At 37.0% G+C, this 23,599-nt stretch overlaps 1 protein-coding gene across 50 annotated transcripts in view; it reads right to left on the reverse strand.

The window, feature by feature from the left end:
• The window catches only part of SCEL (sciellin), a 182,803-nt gene that overhangs the window by 73,511 nt on the left and 85,693 nt on the right, over positions 1-23,599 (reverse strand). For all 50 annotated transcript variants that reach the window (XM_053707863.1, XM_053707905.1, XM_053707890.1 and 47 more), the window contains 7 exons: positions 22,683-22,754; positions 18,823-18,879; positions 18,330-18,407; positions 16,279-16,335; positions 7,357-7,416; positions 6,952-7,014; positions 169-225 (listed from right to left, as the gene is read on the reverse strand). In XM_053707863.1, coding sequence (XP_053563838.1) covers positions 169-225; positions 6,952-7,014; positions 7,357-7,416; positions 16,279-16,335; positions 18,330-18,407; positions 18,823-18,879; positions 22,683-22,754 — 444 coding nt within the window. The remainder of the gene's footprint in view (positions 1-168; positions 226-6,951; positions 7,015-7,356; positions 7,417-16,278; positions 16,336-18,329; positions 18,408-18,822; positions 18,880-22,682; positions 22,755-23,599) is intronic.

Below are 23,599 nucleotides of genomic sequence, written 5' to 3' on the forward strand. Positions count from 1 at the left end.
AAACTTTATTAATTCAAACTTCACAAAACAATATAGATTTTTTCCAGGTTTTTTTTTTGTTAAAAATGTAATCACCTATTTCATTTGTATACAACAATATTCAGCATTATCATTTTTGGTGTAGGGATTTAACTATTGGAATATAATGACTAGGTTTTGTTTTTTTACCTGCTACGAATGTTCCTAGAATTCCTTGATATTTCAATAAGGTCATCTAGATTTTCACTTAAAAAAATAGAAATTTGAAACAAAAATTAAAATTTTAGGAAACAAAATAATAACAAACATGTTTTAATTGCTATTGTCAAGCAATGTAATGCAAATAAATGTCATCAAAAAATGAATTAATAGTTTCTGATCTAAACACATAAAGTAAACACCATTTGTTGTAATTTGTGGTGTTGTCCTTTTAAATTTTGCAAACCATAAAGACTCAAACATTAACAGCTTTATGTTGTGTTTTACAATAACCAAGCACATGTGCATAAGTCATATCAGATAGTAAGTTTACTAGATCTTGTGCTTATGTTTAATTGCACACTTGCTACATAGGAAAGTGTTCTATGAGGTAGGTTAGTGCAAGTAGGGCAGGATTCTATTTGTTGACATAGGTGCTAGATGGCACAGTACTGTATTGTAGAACACTTTTAGCACAGTTGTGTTTGGCTGTGTTATTTTTGCTACAATTTACTGGAACTGGATTAACAACAATGTTGTTTAATGTAATATCAGTACCTGGATTTAGTAAATAAGGCAACACATTATTACAAGGGAAATGGTCTGTATCAGTGTTTAGAGAAGCAGTATTAGCAGAAGGTAGAGATGCTGGGCGGTGTCAAAAGGGTACTATATATGATATTCCATGTGACCCGTTATTTCACATATAAAGGATATATATATTTCTACTGAAAATGTTTACTATTTAATGCATATAATTATAATCAGCGTAATTTTCATGTATACTGTATACAAATGTGTAAATATAATTGTATATATTGTTTGTGTAAGATTTTACATATTATGTAATAAATTAATACAGCTGTATGTTAATTCTACATATTTTCACTTACTCTGGGTCTTCTAGTGTGACAATAATAAAATAAAGCAATTAATTACAGCATTTTATTATTATTATTATTATTATTATTATTATTATTATTATTATTATTAATAAACACAGTTTATAATTATTTCTTACTATGTTTTTAGACATGTTAAAATTGCAAATTGTCAAATACACATTTGAAGGGGTTAACCACATAAGCCCCGATTCTGTAAAAAAATATCTGTCAACGGGCTCCATTTGACAAATGCTGGGCAGGGACCTGTCCACCTTGCATTGCAATGAGGGAGCAGCATCCGCTAGCCAAAGCTATCATTGCACAAGCAAATGTACCTGCTGGCGATTGGTTGCGCGAGAGCAGGGCTTTTCAATCACTATTATGGGGTAGATTTAACAAATGGTGGGCGGACACGATTCACTGTATTCTGGTGAAATGCTTGTGCAATGCTGCCCCCTGCACATTCACGGCCAATCGAACGCTAGCAGGGGGTGTCAATCATCCCGGTTCTATCTGATCAGGATGATTGCAGTTCGCCACCTCAGAGGTCTTACGACCGCTGCTTCTTAAATCCTGATTCCGGTGAGCCAGAGTGCTTGCATGAAATGAGCAGTATACGCTGCTTAATAAATCAGCCCCTTAACCTCAACAGTGGCCGAGAGGTTAATTAGCAATCATACCCGCTCACACAAGCCCAAAGCGCTTGGATAGAAATGGAGCCCAATGCTATAAGGTCCTTCACAGGGTTCTCTAAAGGCACATTTTAACTGCAAATTTCTTTATATGTACATTTCTGTATATGAATGAGAGAAACATTCATTATAGTATAGTGCTCAATAAAATAACCCGTTAATAAAGTACTATGTGAAAAATGTATTAATTAATTAAAAATTAAAAATTTATTAATTACACAAATTACTCATATTAAAGGGACAGTCTACTCCAAAAAATATGATTGTTTAAATAGATAGATAATCCCTTTATTATCCATTCCCCTGTTTTGCATAATTAACAAGTTGTATTAATATACTTTTTACCTCTGTGATTACTTTGTATCTAAGCCTCTGCAGACAGCCCCCTATCACAGGGCTATTTACAGACTTGTATTTTAGCCAATTAGAGCTGGTTCATGCACAACTCCATGGGAGGGAGCACAATGTTATCTATATAGCACACATGAATTAGCAGTGTATTATTGTAAAAAGCTAATAAAAATGCATGAGATAAAAGGCTGTATGTAGTGGATTAGAAACAGGCAAAAATGTAGACATTTAAATACAGTATTATAGTAATATAACAATGTTGGTTGTGCAAAGCTGAGGAATTAGCGCTATCTATATTTTTAAGCAATAACACTTTTGGAGCAGACTATTAGACATCAAAATGCAAATTTAAGGGAAATTACACTGGTGGGTACAACTACACTAGCAGCGTTGCTACTCACCATGCTATTGTTTTCCCTCCTGTACCTACAGCTCTGTTTACATTTGTTCTCTTATTTTAACTCATTACAGAATCCAGCTGCTAAAGTTCTGCATTTATACTGGGCACTGCCATATTGTTGCATCCTGTGACAGAAGCAGTGCACTCTCACAGATCTGTGATGTTACTGGCTTTTTGACAGCTGTACATCTCACTTCAGCTCACATAATAAAGTGGAAGCGTTACATTTTGGCAGCTTTTGCAAGTTACATAACAAATATAAGCTTCAAGATGGTGGCACCCAGATGCAGATCTTCACTAATAATTGTAAGGGGTTAAAATAAGAGAATGACTTTATAGTCAGCTGCAGGCACAGGGAAAAAAAAACAATTTCATGGTGAGTAGTAACTGCTACTGTAGTTGTACTCAGCAGTTTATTGTCCCTTTAATCTATATGGTAAACATTGTATTTAAAGGCAAATGAAACCCCCAAAAAATTATTTCATGATTCAGATAGAGAATACAATTTTAAACAACATTCCAATTTGCTTCTATTATCTAATGTGCTTGATTCTTTAGATATCCCTTGTTGAAGAAATAGCAATGCACATGGGTGAACCAATTACACAAGGCTTCTATGTGTAGCCACCATTCAGCAGATACTGAGCCTATTTAGATATGTGTTTCAACAAAGACTATCAAGAGAATGAAGCAAATTAGATAATAAAAGTAAAATTGTTTAAAATTGCATGCTTTTTCTAAATCATGAAAGAAAAAATGTGGGTTTCATGTCCCTTTAAAGGGACAGTCTAGTCAAAATTAAACTTTCATGATTCAGATAGGGCACGCAATTTTAAACAACTTTCCAATTGACTTTTATCATTAAATTTGCTTTGTTCCCTTGTTGGTAATTTTGAAAAGCTAAACCTAGGTAGGCACAAACTGATTTCTAAACCATTGAAAACCGCCTCCTAGCTCAGAGCATTTTGAAAGTTTTTCAGTTAGACAATACTAGTTCATGTGTGTCATGTAGATAACATTGTGCTAACTCCTGTGGAGTTATTTAGGATTCTTCACTGATTGGCTAAACTGTATGTCTGTCAAAAGCACTGAGATAAGGGGGCAGTCTGCAGAGGCTTAGATACAAGCTAATCAAAGAGGTAAAACATATATTAATATAACAGTGCTGGTTATGCAAAACTGGGGGATGGGTAATAAAGGGATTATCTATATTTTTATACAATACAAATTCTGGTGTAGAGTGTCCCTGCAATTTTAAAATATAAAGTTAAAATCATACCAAAAAGTACTAAATTCCAATCATAATTTATTTTTCTATTGTAAAATGAGTCTCACAGCCTTGGTGAGTGGACTGCACAAGTATGTTGTTGTGGTGGATCTGAAGTTTTCTTTCAGATTTCTTTGTGTCCTCTAAACCTTTTTACACCTTTAGCCCTCACTGTTTTATCTCTACATATGTAAGATGGCAAGTTTTTTTAAAAAATACAGTGTGCTTATTATAGTGATAGTGACATATATGCAAAACTAGATGCTAGTACAAGGTAACGTATGCTGAACAGTGAAGTCTGACTTGTGAGAGAAACAAGCATTTGTTTAATAATACACATCCAGATTACGAGTTTTGCGTTATGAGTGTCTCAGTAATAACTTGCAAGTTATTTCCACCGCTCACCTTTAATAGCGCTGCTATTACAGGTTTTCCAAAAACCTGCGTTTGTGGGCAATATGGCAGCTTTGAGCTCCATACCGCACACAAATACCAGCGCTGCTTTGAGCTGGTTTTACGTGCTCGTGCACGATTTCCCCATAGACATCAATGGGGAGAGACGGCTAAAAAAAAACTAACACCTGCAATAATGTAGCGTAAAGCTCCGTAACGCAGCCCCATTGATTCCTATGGGGAAAGAAAATATATGTTTAAACCTAACACCCTAACATAAACCCAGAGTCTAAACACCCCTAATCTGCCGCCCCCGACATCGCCGACACCTACCTACACTTATTAACCCCTAATCTGCTGCCCCCAATGTCGCCGCCATCTACCTACACTTATTAACCCCTAATCTGCCGCCCCAAATGTTGCCGCCACCTACCTACACTTATTAACCCCTAATCTGCCGCCCCCAACTTCGCCGCCGCCGCCAGTATACTAAAGTTATTAACCCCTAAACCTCTGGCCTCCCACATCACTAACACTAAATATATATATTAACCCCTAAACCTAACCCTAAGTCTAACCCTAACCCTAACACCCCTAACTTTAATATAATTAAAATAAATCTAAATACAAATTACTATTATTACCTAAATAATTCCTATTTAAAACTAAATACTTACCTGTAAAATAAAACCTAAGCTAGCTACAATATAACTAATAGTTACATTGTAGCTATCTGAGGTTTTATTTTTATTTTACAGGAAAGTTTGTATTTATTTTAACTAGGTAGACTAGTTAGTAAATAGTTATTAAATATTTACTAGCTAACCTGTGTTACACTAAAACCTAACATTACACTAAAATTAAATAAATTAAATTAACAAAATACATTTATCTAAATTACAAAAAATAATAAACACTAAATTACACCAAATAAAAAAGAAATTATCAAATATTTAAACTAATTACACCTAATCTAATAGCCCTATCAAAATAAAAAAGCCCCCCCAAAATAAAAAAAACCCTGGCCTACACTAAACTGCCAATGGCCCTTAAAAGGGCCTTTTTCGGGGCATTGCTCCAAAGCAATCAGCTCTTTTACCTGTAAAAAAAATTTACAAACAACCCCCCAACAGTAAAACCCACCACCCACACAATCAACCCCACCAAAAAAAAAACTACCTAAAAAACCTAAGCTCACCATTGCCCTGAAAAGGGCATTTGGATGGGCATTGCCCTTAAAAGGGCATTTATCTCTTTTACGTTGCCCAAAGTCCCTAATCTAAAAATAAAACCCACCCAATAAACCCTTAAAAAGCAAGAGGTCGTCCTACAGGCAGGCAGGTCTTCATCCAGATGGCATCTTCTATCTTCATCCTTCCGATGCGGAGCGGCTCCATCTTCAAGACATCCGGAGTGGAGCATCCTCTTCTTTTGATGGCTCTTGAAGAATGAAGTTTTCTTTAAATGACGTCATCCAAGATAGCGTCCCTTGAATTCCGATTTGCTGATAGAATTCTATCAGCCAATCGGAATTAAAGGGTAAAAAATCCTATTGGCTGATGCAATCAGCCAATAAGGATTGAGCTTCAATCCTAATGGCTGATCCAATCAGCCAATAGGATTGAGCTCACATTCTATTGGCTGATTGGAACAGTTAGTGGGTGTTAGGGTTACGTTAGGGATGCGGTTAGACTTAGGGTTAGGTTTATGGGTTAATAACTTTAGTATAGTGGCAACGACATTGGGGCAGAAGATTAAGGGTTAATAAGTGTAGTTAGGTGGCGGCGATTTTGGGGGCAGCAGATTAGGGGTTAATAACAGTAATGTAGGTTGCAGCGATGTTAGGGACAGCAGATTAGGGGTTAATAAGTGTATGTAGGTGGCAACGACATTGGGGCAGCAGATTAAGGGTTAATAATATATAATATATATATATATATACTAGTGTTTACGATGCGGGAGTATGGGCGGTTTAGGGGTTAATATGTTTATTATAGTGGCGGCGATGTCCGGAGCGGCAGATTAGGGGTTAATAATTTTATTTTAGTGTTTGCGATGCGGTTGGGCCTCGGTTTAGGGGTTAATAGGTAGTTCATGGGTGTTAGCGTACTTTGTGACACTTTAGTTACGAGTTTTATGTTACAGCTTTGTAACGTAAAACCCATAACTACTGACTTTCAGATGACGGTACGGATCTTGTAGTTATGGGCTGTACTGCTCACTTTTTGGCCGGACAGGCAAACTCATAATACCAGCGCTATGGGATTCTCATTGAAAAATTACTTTTTAAAAAGTGCGGTAGTTACGTTGCGTGGCGGCCAAAAAAGTGTGCGGTACAGCTGTACCTACAAGACTCGTAATAGCAGCGGTAGTGAAAAAGCAGCGTTATGAGGCTTTTTAACTCATAACGCAAAACTCGTAATCTAGCCGACAGTATGTTAATTAATTAAAGCAGCATTATACTAGAATGTGTCTTTAAAAATGAGTATTTATTATGAGTTTGTAGCTTCACTTGTAATCAAACAAAAGCAAATTTTTGTGTTTTATTGTGAAATTTGTTTCAGGTTAACTATATTTATGAGCAGAATTTAATTGTATCCCCTGTGCAAAACATAACAAGCAGGTTTGAAATTAATAATATCATTTAGTGCATTATGTGCTGTATCCATTCTATTAATGATCTTTACAGTCACAAAGGATATCATGATTACAATCAAAATGTAATAAATAAATGATAAAGAATTGAGAAACTATCATTTAAGAACAAATATGAAAAATGAATTGTACCTTTTCCTGCTGTTATCAGATGTGGGCTTTTTTATATTAATGAGGTTATCCAGATCTTGTGTCCTAAATGGATAGAACAGGTCAGTTTCACATGCAGAAGTATAAGTAAATGACTATATATATATATATATATATATATATATATATATATATATATATATATAGTACTAAAAAAGGACTTGAAAATAGATATGCAAAACATAATGGTCTTCTTGAAAATGTGATTGGAAGTGCTCACACTCACAAACCAGTGATCAGATGTTTTGTTACCAAGTGATCTGATTTGTAATGAGCATACTTAATGCTTGCAGAGTACTGTCATAATGTATAAAATATATACTGCAGAACTGAGAAGATGGCATTTATAAAAATAAGAAAAAAAGTAATGTAAAGGGCTTACTATACCTGTTCTTGCTTTTATCAATTGTGGGTTTGATATCAATTAGGTTATCAAGATCTTGTGTTCTATATAGATAGAAAAAGCAGGTCAGTATACAACACTAGCATAACTTAAATTAAATATACAAGTTGTGCTGAACAATTTAGATTCTGGCGGCAGTAATGGTCCTTGTGAAATGTTAAGATGACACTCACATAAGAGAGATTGTTACAATGTGACATTAAAGGGATAGTAAAGTCAAAATTAAACTTAAATGGATTGGATAGATCAAGAGATTACATTCAATTTGCTTACCTTTTTGGTATCCTTTGTTTAAGAGTAAACCTTGGCAAGCTCAGGTTTGTGCGTGTGACTTTAGCCACCTAGCAGCAGTGTTTATCGCAATTTTACTCAATCTAGCAAACACTATTACCAAAGACTGCTGAAGACATGTGCTCAGTTCCTTGGTTTACTCTTCAACAAAGCTTACCAACGCCTAGATTACGAGTTCTGCGTTAGCCTTAAAAAGCAGCGTTAAGGGGTCCTTACGCTGCTTTTTAATGCCCGCTGGTATTACGAGTATGGCAGGTACAGGTGTATCGCTCACTTTTCTTCTGCGACTTTTGGCTACCGCAAATCACCTTACGTCAATTGTGTATCCTATCTTTTTAATGGGATTTGCTTAACACCGGTATTACGAGTCTTGGAAGAAGTCAGCGGTACAGCGTCTGCCTCCAAGACTCCTACCGCATAAAAAAGTCAGTAGTTAAGAGTTTTATGAGCTAACGCCAGAACATAAAGCTCTTAACTACAGTGCTACAAAGTACACTAACACCCATAAACTACCTATGAACCCCTAAACCGAGGCCCCCCCACATCGCAAACCCTATAAAAAAATTATTTAACCCCTAATCTGCCGACCGGACACCGCCGCCTCCTACATTAAAGCTATGAACCCCTAATCTGCTGTCCCTAACATCGCCGACACCTATATTATATTTATTAACCGCTAATCTGCCCCCCCCAACGTCGCTGCAACCTACCTACAATTATTAACCCCTAATCTGCCACCCCCAATGTCGCCGCTACTATAATAAGAGTTATTAACCCCTAAACCTAAGTCTAACCCTAACCCTAACACCCCCCTAAGTTAAATATAATTTAAAAACAAAATAAATTTACTATAATTAAAAAAATTATTCCTATTTAAAAATAAATACTTACCTATAAAATAAACCATAAGATAGCTACAATACAACTAATAGTTACATTGTAGCTATTTTAGGATTTCTATTTATTTTACAGGAAACTTTGTATTTATTTTAACTAGGTACAATAGCTATTAAATAGTTAATAACTATTCAATAGCTACCTAGTTAAAATAATTACAAAATTACCTGTAAAATAAATCCTAACCTAAGTTACAAATACACCTAACACTACACTATCAATAAATTAATTAAATAAATTAACTACAACTATCTAAACTAAAATACAATTAAATAAACTAAACTATATAACCAAAAAAAAACCCACTAAATTTCAAAAAATAAAAAAATATTACAAGAATTTTAATCTAATTACACCTAATCTAAGCCCCCTAATAAAATAAAAAAGCCCCCCAAAATAATAAAATTCCCTACCCTATACTAAATTACAAAAGTAATCAGCTCTTTTACCAGCCCTTAAAAGGGCTTTTTGCAGGGCATTGCCCCAAAGTAATCAGCTCTTTTACCTGTAAAATAAAATACAAGACCCCCCCAACATTACAACCCACCACCCACACACCCCCCTTAAAAAAACCTAACACTACCCCATTGAAGATCACCCTACCTTGAGCCGTGTTCACCCAGCCGGGCACCGATGGGCCAGAAGAGGACATCCGGAGGGGCAGAAGTCTTCATCCGATCGGGGCAGAAGAGGTCCTCCATCCAGCAGAAGTCTTCATCCAAGCGGCATCTTCTATCTTCATCCATCCGGCGTAGAGCAGGTCCATCTTCAAGACATGCGACGCGGAGCATCCTCTTCTTCCCGACGACTAACGACGAATGAAGGTTCCTTTAAATGACATCATCCAAGATGGCTTCCCTCGAATTCCGATTGGCTGATAGGATTCTATCAGCCAATCAGAATTAAGGTAGGAAAAATCCGATTTGCTGATGTAATCTGCCAATCGGATTTAAGTTCAATCCGATTGGCTGATTGGATCAGCCAGTAGAATTGGCCTTGCATTCTATTGGCTGATCCAATCAGCCAATCGGATTGAACTTCAATCCGATTGGCTGATTACATCAACCAATTGGATTTTTCCTACCTTAATTCCGATTGGCTGATAGAATCCTATCAGCCAATCGGAATTCGAGGGACGCCATCTTGGATGACGTCATTTAAAGGAACCTTCATTCGTCGTTAGTCGTCGGGAAGAAGAGGATGCTCCGCTTCGGATGTCTTGAAGATGGACCCGCACCGGATGGATGAAGATAGAAGATGCCGCTTGGATGAAGACTTCTGCTGGATGGAAGACCTCTTCTGCCCCGATCGGATGAAGACTTCTGCCACTCCGGATGTCCTCTTCTGGCCCATCGGTGCCCGGCTGGGTGAACACAGCTCAAGGTAGGGTGATCTTCAATGGGGTAGTGTTAGGTTTTTTTAAGGGGGGAGCGGGTGGGTTTTAGAGTAGGGCTGTGTGGGTGGTGGGTTGTAATGTTGGGGGGTCTTGTATTTTATTTTACAGGTAAAAGAGCTGATTACTTTGGGGCAATGCCCCGCAAAAAGCCCTTTTAAGGGCTGGTAAAAGAGCTGATTACTTTTGTAATTTAGTTTAGGGTAGGGAATTTTATTATTTTGGAGGGCTTTTTTATTTTATTAGGGGGCTTAGATTAGGTGTAATTAGATTAAAATTCTTGTAATATTTTTTTATTTTTTGTAATTTAGTGTTTGTTTTTTTGTAATATAGTTTAGTTTATTTAATAGTATTTTAGTTTAGATCATTGTAGGTAATTTATTTAATTAATTTATTGATAGTGTAGTGATAGGTGTATTTGTAACTTAGGTTAGGATTTATTTTACAGGTAATTTTGTAATTATTTAACTAGGTAGCTATTAAATAGTTAATAACTATTTAATAGCTATTGTACCTAGTTAAAATAAATTCAAAGTTGCCTGTAAAATAAATATAAATCCTAAAATAGCTACAATGTAACTATTAGTTATATGGTAGCTATCTTATGGTTTATTTTATAGGTAAGTATTTATTTTTAAATAGGAATAATTTATTTAATTATAGTAAATTTATTTAGATTTATTTAAATTATATTTAAGTTAGGGGGGTGTTAGGGTTAGAGTTAGACTAAGGTTTAGGGGTTAATAACTTTATTATAGAAGCAGCGACGTTGGGGGCGGCAGATTAGGGGTTAATAATTGTAGGTAGGTGGCGGCGATGTTAGGGAGGGCAGATTAGGGGTTAATAAAATGTATTATAGTGTTTGCGAGGCGGGAGTGCGGCGGTTTAGGGGTTAATACATTTATTATAGTGGCGGCGATGTCCAATCGGCAGATTAGGGGTTAAAAAGTGTAGGTAGGTGGCGGCGACGTTGGAGGCGGAAGATTAGGGGTTAATAAATATACTATAGGTGTCGGCGATGTTGGGGCAGCAGATTAGGGGTTCATAGGGATAATGTAGGTTGCGGCGGTGTCCGGAGCGGCAGATTAGGGGTTAATAATATAATGTAGGTGTCAGTGATAGCGGGGGCGGCAGATTAGGGGTTAATAAGTGTAAGGTTAGGGGTGTTTAGACTCGGGGTTCATGTTAGGGTGTTAGGTGTAGACTTAGAAAGTGTTTCCCCATAGGAAACATTGGGGCTGCGTTAGGAGCTGAACGATGCTTTTTTGCAGGTGTTTTTTTTTTTTTCAGCCAGCTCAGCCCCATTGTATCCTATGGGGAAATTGTGCATGAGCACGTTTTTCCAGTTTACCGCTACCGTAAGCAACGCTGGTATTGAGGGTAGAAGTGGAGCTAAATTTGGCTCAACGCTCACTTTTCTGAGGCTAACGCAGCCATTCAGAAAACTCGTAATACCAGCGTTGGCTTAAGGGAGCGCTGGGAAAAAAGGAGCGTTAGCTCCGCAAGTTTTTACACACAAAACTCGTAATCTAGGCGCAAGAGAACAAAGCAAAATAGATTATTTAGTTAAGCTGACGCACTGAATAAAATCTGGAACAGAATATATACCTCACTATGTATATCCTCCTAAAAACAGTTTCATATTTTGTGACATTCTTTGCTGTTCGTCATTGGACTTTGATATTTAAATTACTGAGTTGTTTTATTACTAATTTATTTTTTACATTATCTGTCTATTAGCCCCAATTTAATTTTTTAACCACCAAAGATACAATATCACATAAAAAGCGGTTTAGCATGAAACAATAACTATAAACATGTGCTTTACAATTTTTTCAAAGGCATTTTGCAGGTTTGTGAGGTCAAAGCAAGACTAAAATATGGTGGCTAATTACTGATGATGACTGTCAATTTAATTTGAATTCAGATTTTTTTTCACTTAACCAATAATATCAAGTTATGATATATGCCAGTATCTCCCTAGTGTGCTATATATTTTTATAATTAAATTGTTAACTGTTTATTACAGCAGAAAATGAGTAAACACTTAAGGGGGTCGATCCGATAAAAATCGGCGCCCGCAAAAGTCGGCGACGCCAATATTTGTACGGGTTTGGTATCACATATACGGCGTAACCTAGAAGTTACGCGCGTATATTTCTGCCGTCGCCCGTAGTTTTTTGGGCCATAGGCAGGTATACCAAACCAGCGCAGTTTGGTATCCAATATACAGCGTAAGGACTTACGTGGCGAAAATGGAGAAATCTTACTCCATTTTCACCTCGCCACAAAAAGCAGCCGTAAGAAGCCTTACGCTGAGTATTGGAGCCCCGTAACTCTCTAAACTAGCTGCTAAATAAAACCTAACACCTAACGCATGCGCAATGTCTATCTAGCTGTCAACCGCGATCTGCTAAATAAAACCTAACACCTAACGCATGCGCAATGTCTATCTCCCTGTCAACCGCGATCCCCCACCGCAATCCCTAATAAAATATTTAACCCCTAAACCGCCGCCATCTACATAAACTAACCCCCTACTGTGAGCCCCTAAAACCGCCGCCATCTACCTTATCTATCCCCTAATCTGACCCCTTACACCGCCGCCACCTATATAAAAATTATTAACCCCTAATCGAATCCCCCTATACCGCCGCCAGCTATATTAATATTATTAACCCCTAATCTAATCCCCCTAAAATAATTATCTCTATTACCAGCCCTTAAAAGGGCCTTTTGCGGGGCTTTGTCCCAAAGTAAACAGCTCTTTTTCCCTATAACCTGCCCTCCCTACACCGCCGCCACCTATATTAATAGTATTAACCCCTAATGTAAGCCCCTTACACCGCCGCGATCTATATTAAAATTATTAACCCCTAATTTAATCTACCTACCCCGCCGCCAGCTATATTATCTATATTAACCCTAAGTATATTATAGTTAATATAGTTATTACATTATATATATTAACTATATTAACCCTAATTATATTAGGGTTAATATAGTTACTATAGTATTTATATTAACTATATTAACTCTATCTAACCCTAATACACCCCTAACTAAATTCTTATTAAATAAATCTAATTCATATTATAAACTAAAATATTCCTATTAAAATCTAAATACTTACCTATAAAATAAACCCTACGATAGCTACAATATAATTAATAATTACATTGTAGCTATGTTAGGGTTTATATTTATTTTACAGGTAAATTGTTAATTATTTTAACTAGGTATAATAGCTATTAAATAGTTATGAACTATTTAATAGCTACCTAGTTAAAATAATTACCCAATTACCTGTAAAATAAATCCTAACCTAAGTTACAAATACACCTACACTATCAATAAATTAAATAAACTACAAATATCTATCTAAAAATACAATTAAATAAACTAAACTAAATTACAAAAAAAAAAACACTAAATTACAAAAAATAAAAAAAAGATTACAAGATTTTTAAGCTAATTACACCTATTATAAGCCCCCTAATAAAATAATAAAGCCCCCCAAAATAAAAAAATTTCCCTACCCTATTCTAAATTAAAAAAAGTTCAAAGCTCTTTTACCTTACCAGCCCTTAAAAGGGCCTTTTGTGGGGGCATGCCCCAAAGAAAACTGCTCTTTTGCCTGAAAAAAAACACAATACCACCCCCCAACATTACAACCCACCACCCAGATACCCCTAATCTAACCCAAACCCCCCTTAAATAAACCTAACACTACCCCCCTGAAGATCTCCCTACCTTATCTTCATCACGCCGGGCCGAACTCCTCATCCGATCCGGGCGATGTCTATCCAAGCGGCAAAGAAGAAATCTTCATCTCTGCGATGTTTTTATCCAAGCAGCAGCAAAGTCTTCTTTGGTAGAAAAGGTAGAAAAATCTGATTGGCTGATTGACTCAGCCAATCAGATTCAAGTTCAATCCGATTGGCTGAACCAATCAGCCAATCAGATTGAGTTTGCGTTCTATTGGCTGTTTCGATCAGCCAATAGAATGCGAGCTCAATCTGATTTTTCTACCTTAATTCCGATTGGCTGATAGAATCCTATCAGCCAATCGGAATTCGACGGACGCCATCTTGGATGACGTCATTTAAAGGTACCTCATTCGTCTTCAGTCGTCGGCCGGGATGGATGCTCCGCGTTGGTGGAGAGAAGATTGAAGATGCCGCTTGATGGAAGATGCTGGCGGATGGAAGAAGACTTTGCTGCCGCTTGGATAAAAACATCGCCGGGATGAAGATTTCTTCTTTACCGCTTGGATAGACATCGCCCGGATCGGATGAGGAGTTCGGCCCGGCGTGATGAAGATAAGGTAGGGAGATCTTCAGGGGGGTAGTGTTAGGTTTATTTAAAGGGGGTTTGGGTTAGATTAGGGGTATGTGGGTGGTGGGTTGTAATGTTGGGGGTGGTATTGTGTTTTTTTTTTCAGGCAAAAGAGCAGTTTTCTTTGGGGCATGCCCCCACAAAAGGCCCTTTTAAGGGCTGGTAAGGTAAAAGAGCTTTGAACTTTTTTTAATTTAGAATAGGGTAGGGAATTTTTTTTATTTTGGGGGGCTTTATTATTTTATTAGGGGGCTTAGAATAGGTGTAATTAGCTTAAAAATCTTGTAATCTTTTTTTTTTTGTAATTTAGTGTTTGTTTGTTTTTGTAATTTAGTTTAGTTTATTTAATTGTATTTTTAGATAGATATTTGTAGTTTATTTAATTTATTGATAGTGTAGGTGTATTTGTAACTTAGGTTAGGATTTATTTTACAGGTAATTGGGCAATTATTTTAACTAGGTAGCTATTAAATAGTTCATAACTATTTAATAGCTATTATACCTAGTTAAAATAATTAACAATTTACCTGTAAAATAAATATAAACCTTAACATAGCTACAATGTAATTATTAATTATATTGTAGCTATCTTAGGGTTTATTTTATAGGTAAGTATTTAGATTTAAATAGGAATATTTTAATTAATAATATTAATATTAGATTTATTTTAATAAGAGTTTAGTTAGATAGGGTTATTATACTTAATATATATATACATATATATATATATATATATATATATATATATATATATATATATATATATAATAACGATATTAACTATATTAACCCTAATATAATTAGGGTTAATATATATAATATAATAACTATATTAACTATATTAACCCTAATATAATTAGGGTTAATATAGTTAATATAGCTGGCGGCGGTGTAGGGGGATTAGATTAGGGTTTAATACATTTATTATAGGTGGCCGCGGTGTAGGGGGATGTAGATTGTAGGCAAAAGAGCAGTTTACTTTGTGACAAAGCCCCGCCAAAAGCCCTTTTAAGGGCTGGCAAAAGAGCTGAATTCTTTGGGGCATGCCCCGCAAAAAGCCCTTTTAAGGGCTGGCAAAAGAGCTGTTACTTTGGGGCAATGCCACGCAAAAAGCCCTTTTCAGGGCTATTTGTAGGGTTAGACTTAGGTTTAGTGGTAGGAAGTTTAGTATTTTAGGGGTTAAATAATTTAATATAGATGGCGGCGGGGTAGGGGGATTAGATTAGGGGTTAATAATTTTAAAATAGATAGCGGCGGGGTAGGGGCTCACTTTAGGGGGTAGGTAAGGTAGATGGCGGCGGTGTTAGGGGCTCACTTTAGGGGATTATAGATTTAATATAGCTGGCGGCGGTTTAGGGGTTAATAACTTTATTATGTTGCGGCGGGGTTTGGGAGCGGCGGTTTAGGGGTTAATACATATTTTATTGTTAGGCTAGTGAGGGGGGATAGCGGATAGAGGGTTAGACGTGTCGGGCTATGTTAGGGAGGCGTGTTAGACGTGTCAGGCTATGTTAGGGAGGCGTGTTAGACAGTGCGGGTGATTTAGACTTTAGTCAGCTTTTGTAGGCGCCGGTAGTTTCTAACGTGCCGTAAGTCACTGGCGACGCCAGAAATTTGTACTTGCGCAGATTTCTGGACATCGCTGGTTTACCCGACTTACGGCACTTTAGCATCTGACGGCGCCGTATATGGGATAGCTCGAGTTGCGAGCTGAAACTGCGGGCGACGCGGGTTCCCTCGCTTGCGCCGCAAACTACGTCGTTTATCGGATCGCGCCCAAGATGTGTTACTGGAAAAAGGAAAATGTATTTATTAAATCAAGGCCGTTGAAATTAAAATGTACAAAAAACATGCAAAACTCTGTATAATAAAGATGTTTTTGTTGTTGTTTTTTTTTTTTTTTGTTTTGTTTTGTTAGATTTGAATACCAGGTATTGGTAGACCTAACACTGTGTAAAGTCATTGGAATAAACATTTGATTTCTTACCCTTTGCCAAATGGTTTTTTGCTTGACACTTCAATAAGATTATCAAGATCTTGGCTTCTGTGAGAAGACACAAATTAAACAATATTCATTGAAATATGTTAAATTCCTGTCAACAGTGAACTCAACAAAACATTTTATGTGGCGTGTTTTTTTTTTTTATTGAGGTTATAAGATGCACAAACAAGTACAAAAACAGTGCACATAACAATCTGAAAATTGCCATTTTGTGTTTATAATACTCATAAGATGCAAATTATGTTTGACAACATGTAAACCAATATACACACCAGCTAGACTAAAAATATTTTCCAAATGACCGAGTAAACAGACATGAGGTATAATATACAGGTATCTGATTACAAATAAACACTATTGGCTCCATTTATTAAGCAGCATATTTCCCTGATGGACTTTTTACTCTGAAAAAAGGGTGTCTTGCTAAGGGGCGTATACTACATTTTCATATAGAAAGGTGATGAATACATTACTAAAGTGCACAATGAAAATCGTCATTTTAAAAACCATACAAAGCAAATAATTGAACCATTCACACATACATTTGCTGAGTAAAACTGTATTGTTAAGGTGCATCAAAAATCATAAAAAAAATTGTTCACCAAAAATCAAATTTGATCAAAAAAGAAAAATTAGTATGTAATTTATGCAGGAATAAATCATATTACATATGCACAGCATAAATCATAATTTAAGAACACTGAATGTGCAAAAAACACATAGAAATTCAAACTTATACGTACAAAATATAAAGCGTAATTGTTGTTTTATCGTAAAATGGGCTAAACATGGGCGTTCCGTTGGTGTGTATGAAATTTTCTCTCAAATACAATTGTAATTATCTAAACATTTCTGCTCTACAGAGATCATGTTTTTTCTCGCAAACTAAAAGTTGGCAAGGTTATGACAAAATATGCAAAATAGTTAATATCTTAATAGAAAATACCTGCAGTGGGGATAATAAAACGCTGTCTGCATTCAACATTGCACAAGCATTTCACTAAAAAAGGTTGTTCAATGCCGCCCCCTGCAGGGGGTATCAATCATCCCGATCCGATCGGTATGATTTCAGTGCACCACCTAAAAGGCGGTGGATAAGTTAATTAGCAGTGGTCATACGACCGCTGCTTCTTAACTTCAGTTACCGGATCGCCGAAAACTACAGGCAGAAATAGCGGCATCCGCTGCTTATGAAATCTCCCCCTTATCTCCGATATATAGTATGAATATAATTAAAAATAGACTACATTATCCCTTTTTAAGGGTATTGTTTCTGGGTAAATATTAAAAGCAGGACTATGTGTTGCTACATAGCACAACACTCCTTGAAGCTTTGGTAAATAAAGAATACTTTTAAAGCAAGATTATGTGCATGGGTGTTGTTCATGTGTGCAAAGAGTTATAACTTGTTTTATTGCATTTGCAAAACTCATAGCACGGCTTCATATTAGTTCAAATGGAGCTATATAGTTTAAAGATATTTTGTTTTGAAACAAATAGGTCAGTTACTGTCACTTTGAATAACACACTTGTGCTTTCAAAAATGTAAGGTATTTTTTGAATTAGGCACTGCTATGAAGACCTGCAATAAATGTCTTAACAGCCTTTAAATTGTCATTTTTGTTGTCACACCTCCTACAAAGCCTCTTACGTGTGTTAGTCTTATCTTTGGTGAGGCCAATCAGGTAATAGGTAAATTAGAACTGCACTGATCAAGCAATCACTATGTAGAATGTTGAATGTACAAAGTTCTGAGCACTTCATGTTGTCCTCCAGCTTTTCTGGAGCCAGTGTGGAGGACAAAACTGTTTTCAGAGGTAAATACAGCAGTCAAAATAAATAAAGTGTACTACACTGTATTTGTACTACACATAATTAAACATTTGATGGGGATTTATTTGAGTTTAATACCCCCTTTAAAATTACTTTTTATATTTTCCCTTTTTAAAATGCATGATATGATGTTAGACTGGTGTTCCTTTTATAAATATCTACACGCCAATCACATTATATTTTGACAAAAATCTTGATCTCACCTTTGTTTTCTTTCTCCCGTGCTTCTTCTTTCACTAGCCTCTGTTGCACTAAGCTTAGTGTTAGTGGGATAGGAAGGCCTTAAGTGACAAGAAAATCAAAATTAAACTTTTATACTTCAGATAGAACATGCAATTTACAGAGACTTTTCAATTTACACTACTGGGTGCTAGCTGCTGATTGGTGGCTACACAAATATGTCCTTGGTTATTGGTTGACCAGAAGTTCTCAGCTAGCTTCCTTATGTTAACTTTGGAGCACAAAATCATGTTCGTTATGCAAACATAAGGTTGTGATGACTGTGTTGCCAAAAACAATGTCACCTCAGAAATCTCAATTCCAACAACTATGTGTGTGTCAGCATTTTAAGGACCATGAGATACTGTGCAGGAATAAACCAGTAACGTTGTTTTTTAGTCATTACCTTCATTAGTAAGGGGGGTTGAGGTTACAGTTGAGCAGGGTATGGGGTTAGTGCTAGGGTTTGATAATTACCTTTCTTCAATTTTGGCTGGAGGTGATCGTGGTAACAACTTTGGTTTTTCTCCAACTCTGAAATGTAAATAATGTGCTATTATAACTACAAATAATATTATTCTAAAAACATCATACAATGCTATTTTTCATAATTCAGTGACGGACATAGTTATCTGCTGATTTAGCCATACTACTAAGCTGATAACGCATCAAATATGTACAAGAATCAGAATCCAAACAGCATTTGAAAACGTTTATACCGCCTTTGCTAAGGTATGTGATAATATGAGGATCAGGAAACTCTGGAGCTGAAGCTGCTGTCAGTCTAAATCATTTTGTCTCTATAGGATAAATTACAAGATAGTAGGCAGCCAATCAGATCACTTTAAGTCCTTTATATTTTGGGTTCTAAACAATCTAGCCACATCTGAATTGTAATTTCTGGCTTATTCAGCTATCTGAGAGAGATCCTGGGCAAAATCCCTTTTCAATTGTATAACTGATTGTGATGCTGATTTGTGGTCTACCTAAGGTTCGATTAAATATTAATAATGGGTATATTTGTGTATTTTTATAAATTATTATAATTGATTTCAAGTTATGCAATTATTAAAAGTTTTAATAATACTGGCAAATACAAAAGGATCACAATTATTAACATCTTAAACAGTACACAAGTTAAGCCACAGGGGGGTAGTTATCAAGCCGTCTACTTTTCTGGCTTCGCCGGCCCAATACGCCCGCCTAAGCTCGCCTACCTTCGCCGCCGCGGACCTTGAATACGTTCGCCTAAGTTATCAAATAAAGCTGTCAAAAAGCCGCGGGGCGATGAGCAGCGGACTGTGACAGTTATCACTCATCCGATCTCGCTGCCCTTCGGCTTTTTCCCAGCTTTATTGCTAGCCTGTCACTAAGCACTCACACTAAACTGCACTGTTCTACCCCCTATACCGGCGCCCCCGGAGCCCCCCGCAACTAAATAAAGTTACTAACCCCTAAACCGCCGCTCCTAGACCCCGCCGCAACTCTTATAAATGTATTAACCCCTAAACCGCCGCTCCTAGACCCTGCCGCAACTCTTATAAATGTATTAACCCCTAAACCGCCGCTCCCGGACACCGCTGCCACCTACAGTATACCTAGTAACCCCTATCCTGCCCCCCCTACACCGTCGCCCTCTATTATAAAATTATTAACCCCTATCCTGCTGATCCCGCACCTCTCCGCAACGAAATAAATAGTTTAACCCCTAAACCGCCGCTCCATGAACCCGCCGCAACCTATATTAAACCTATTAACCCCTATCCTGCCCCCCCTACACCGTCGCCACCTATAATAAATTTATTAACCCCTATCCTGCCCCCCACTACGCCGCCGCCACTGTAATAAAATTATTAACCCCTAAACCTAAGTCTAACCCTAACGCCCCCCTAACTTAAATATTAATTAAATAAATCTAAATAAATTAACTCTTATTAACTAAATGAATCCTATTTAAAACTAAATACTTACCTTTAAAATAAACCCTAATATAGCTACAATATAAATAAGAATTATATTCTAGCTATCTTAGGATTTATATTTATTTGACAGGTAACTTTCAATTTATTTTAACCATGTACAATAACTATTAATCAGATTGAGCTCGCATTCTATTGGCTGTTCCGATCAGCCAATAGAATGCGAGCTCAATCTGATTGGCTGATTGGATCAGCCAATCGGATTGAACTTGAATCTGATTGGCTGATTCCATCAGCCAATCAGATTTTCCTACCTTAATTCCGATTGGCTGATAGAATCCTATCAGCCAATCGGAATTGAGGGGACGCCATCTTGGATGACGTCCCTTAAAGGAGCCGTCATTCGTCGTAGTCCGTCGGTGAAGAAGGTGGTTCCGCGTCGGCGGAAGGAAGATTCAAGACCCGGCTTGGAAGATGACTTCACCCGGATAGAAGACATCTTCAGCGCCTCTTGGAAGATGACATCGGCCGGATCAAAGACTTCTTCAGCGCCGCCTGGATGATGACTTCATCGGATGGAAGATTTCTTCAGCGCCGCTTGGAGGATTAACTTCTTCCGCTCCGGATGTCCTCTTCAGTTCCATCGGTGGCTCGGCTGAGTGAAGACGACTCAAGGTAGGATGATCTTCAGGGGATTAGTGTTAGGTTTTTGTAAGGGGGGTTTGGGTTAGATTAGGGGTATGTGGGTGGTGGGTTTTAATGTTGGGGGGGTTGTATTTTTCTTTTACAGGCAAAAGAGCTGAACTTTTTGGGGCATGCCCCCACAAATGGCCCTTTTAAGGGCTGGTAAGGTAAAAGAGCTTTGAAATTTATTTAATTTAGAATAGGGTAGGGATTTTCCTTATTTTGGGGGGTTTGTTATTTTATTAGGGGGCTTAGATTAGGTGTAAGTAGCTTAAAATTGTTGTAATATTTTTAACGTGTTTGTAACTTATTTTTTTATTTTTTGTAACTTAGCTTTTTTTATTTTTTGTACTTTAGTTAGTTTATGTAATTGTATTTAATTGTAGTTATTTGTAGGTAGTTTATTTAGTTAATTTAATGATAGTGTAGTATTAGGTTTAATTGTAACTTAGGTTAGGATTTATTTTACAGGTAATTTTGTATTTCTTTTAGCTAGGTAGTTATTAAATAGTTAATAACTATTTAATAACTATTCTAACTAGCTAAAATAAATACAAAGTTACCTGTAAAATAAATATAAATCCTAAGATAGCTATAATATAATTATTAATTATATTGTAGCTATATTAGGGTTTATTTTAAAGGTAAGTATTTAGTTTTAAATAGGATTCATTTAGTTAATAAGAGTTAATTTATTTAGATTTATTTAATTAATTATTTAAGTTAGGGGGGCGTTAGGGTTAGGGTTAGACTTAGGTTTAGGGGTTAATAATTTTATTACAGTGGCGGCGGCGTAGTGGGGGGCAGGATAGGGGTTAATAAATTTATTATAGGTGGCGACGGTGTAGGGGGGCAGGATAGGGGTTAATACATTTAATATAGGTTGCGGCGGGTTCAGGGAGCGGCGGTTTAGGGGTTAATACATTTATTATAGTTGCGGTGGGCTCCTGGAGCGGCGGTTTAGGGGTTAATATGTATAGAGTAGCTTGCGGTGGGCTCCGGGAGCGGCGGTTTAGGGGGTAATAACTTTATTTAGTTGCGGCGGTGTAGGGGGGGTCAGATTAGCGGTGTTTAGACTCGGGGTACATGTTAGGGTGTTAGGTGTAGACAGCTCCCATAGGAATCAATGGGATGTCTGTCAGCAGCGAACTTGTACTTTCGCTATGGTCAGACTCCCATTGATTCCTATGGGATCCGCCGCCTCCAGGCTGGCGCTTTGAAAACCAGGTACGCTGGGCCGTAAAAGTGCCGAGCGTACCTGCTAGTTTTTTGATAACTAGCAAAAGTAGTGAGAATGTGCCGCACTTGTGTGCGGAACATCTGGAGTGACGTAAGAATCGATCTGTGTCGGACTGAGTCCGGCGGATCGAAGTTTACGTCACAAAATTCTACTTTTGCCGGTCTCGAGCCTTTGATAACTAAGGCGAATCAGCCTCGCCACAAATACGCTGCGGAATTCCAGCGTATTTGAGGTTGACGGCTTGATAACTAGGCCCCACAGTGTAAACATTGGGATTTAACTTTTATTATATATAGGGAATATGCAGTAGTGCCGGTAAAGCCATCTTAATCTCACAATCTCCAATATGTGTAGGTCTTTTAAAGTTAAGTGGCTTTCACCTCAAGAGTACACACTTGGTTCCACCATGTTGGCATGGCCAGTGAGATGACAGCTTGGCCAAAAGAGAGAAATAAAACATAAGGGATATTTGCTATAATGATAAAATATTTTACCTGAGATCGGTTTTTGCTGGTGGGGAGACAGGTAGCGGAGGCAGTTTGGACTTTTCTTCAGTTTTTTCAAATCTAAAAAAAAGAAAGAAAAATCTCCAGTTGATTCAGGAAAAGAATGAATCTTAAAGGGACATTAAACACTTTGAGATGGTAATATAAAATGATAAATAGTATATATATATATAAAAAAAAAAACTCTGCAATATACTTTCATTATTTATTTTGTCCCCTTTTCCTGTAATTCCATTCTGTAATTGTGAGCTTTTCAGTTCCTGTTAGAAATAGAAGTGCAGAACACTGTAATATTCTACACAGCCATTGGCTGCACACTCTAGTGACCTATTTATAACTGTCCCTAACTGGCTAAAGCAGAGAAGGTAAACAAAGTTACAACATGGCAGCTCTCATTGTTTTATAGTCACTAAGGGGCCGATTTATAAATGTCTGTCTGACATGATATGCTGTAGCGAATCATGTCCGACAGACATCGCTGAATGCCGACAGCATATGCTGTTGGCATTTAACATTGCACAAGCAGTTCTGGTGAACTGTTTGTGCAATGCTGACCCCTGCAGATTCGCGGCCGCTAGCAGGTGGTGTCAATCAATCCATTCTTATAGGATCGGGCGGATTGATGTCCGCAGCCTCAGAGGCAGCGGACCAGTTAAAGAGCAGTGGTCTTAAGACCGCTGCTTCATAACTGCTGATTCCGGCGAGTCTGAAGGCTCGCGCGGAAACAGGGGCATCAGGGGCCATTCGGTACCTTGATATATCGGCCCCCATAACTTTAAACTTATTTTGTTAATATTTAAACTACTAATGAAACTTTTTAAAAAAAGAATCTACATGTTATTCTCAGACTGATCTATTCTTAGCCTGCATCATTCTATCTAGCGTTTATTTAGTGTTTAATGTTC

This window comes from Bombina bombina, chromosome 3 (assembly GCF_027579735.1).
Source record: "Bombina bombina isolate aBomBom1 chromosome 3, aBomBom1.pri, whole genome shotgun sequence".
In the NCBI taxonomy this organism is placed as follows: Eukaryota; Metazoa; Chordata; class Amphibia; order Anura; family Bombinatoridae; genus Bombina; species Bombina bombina.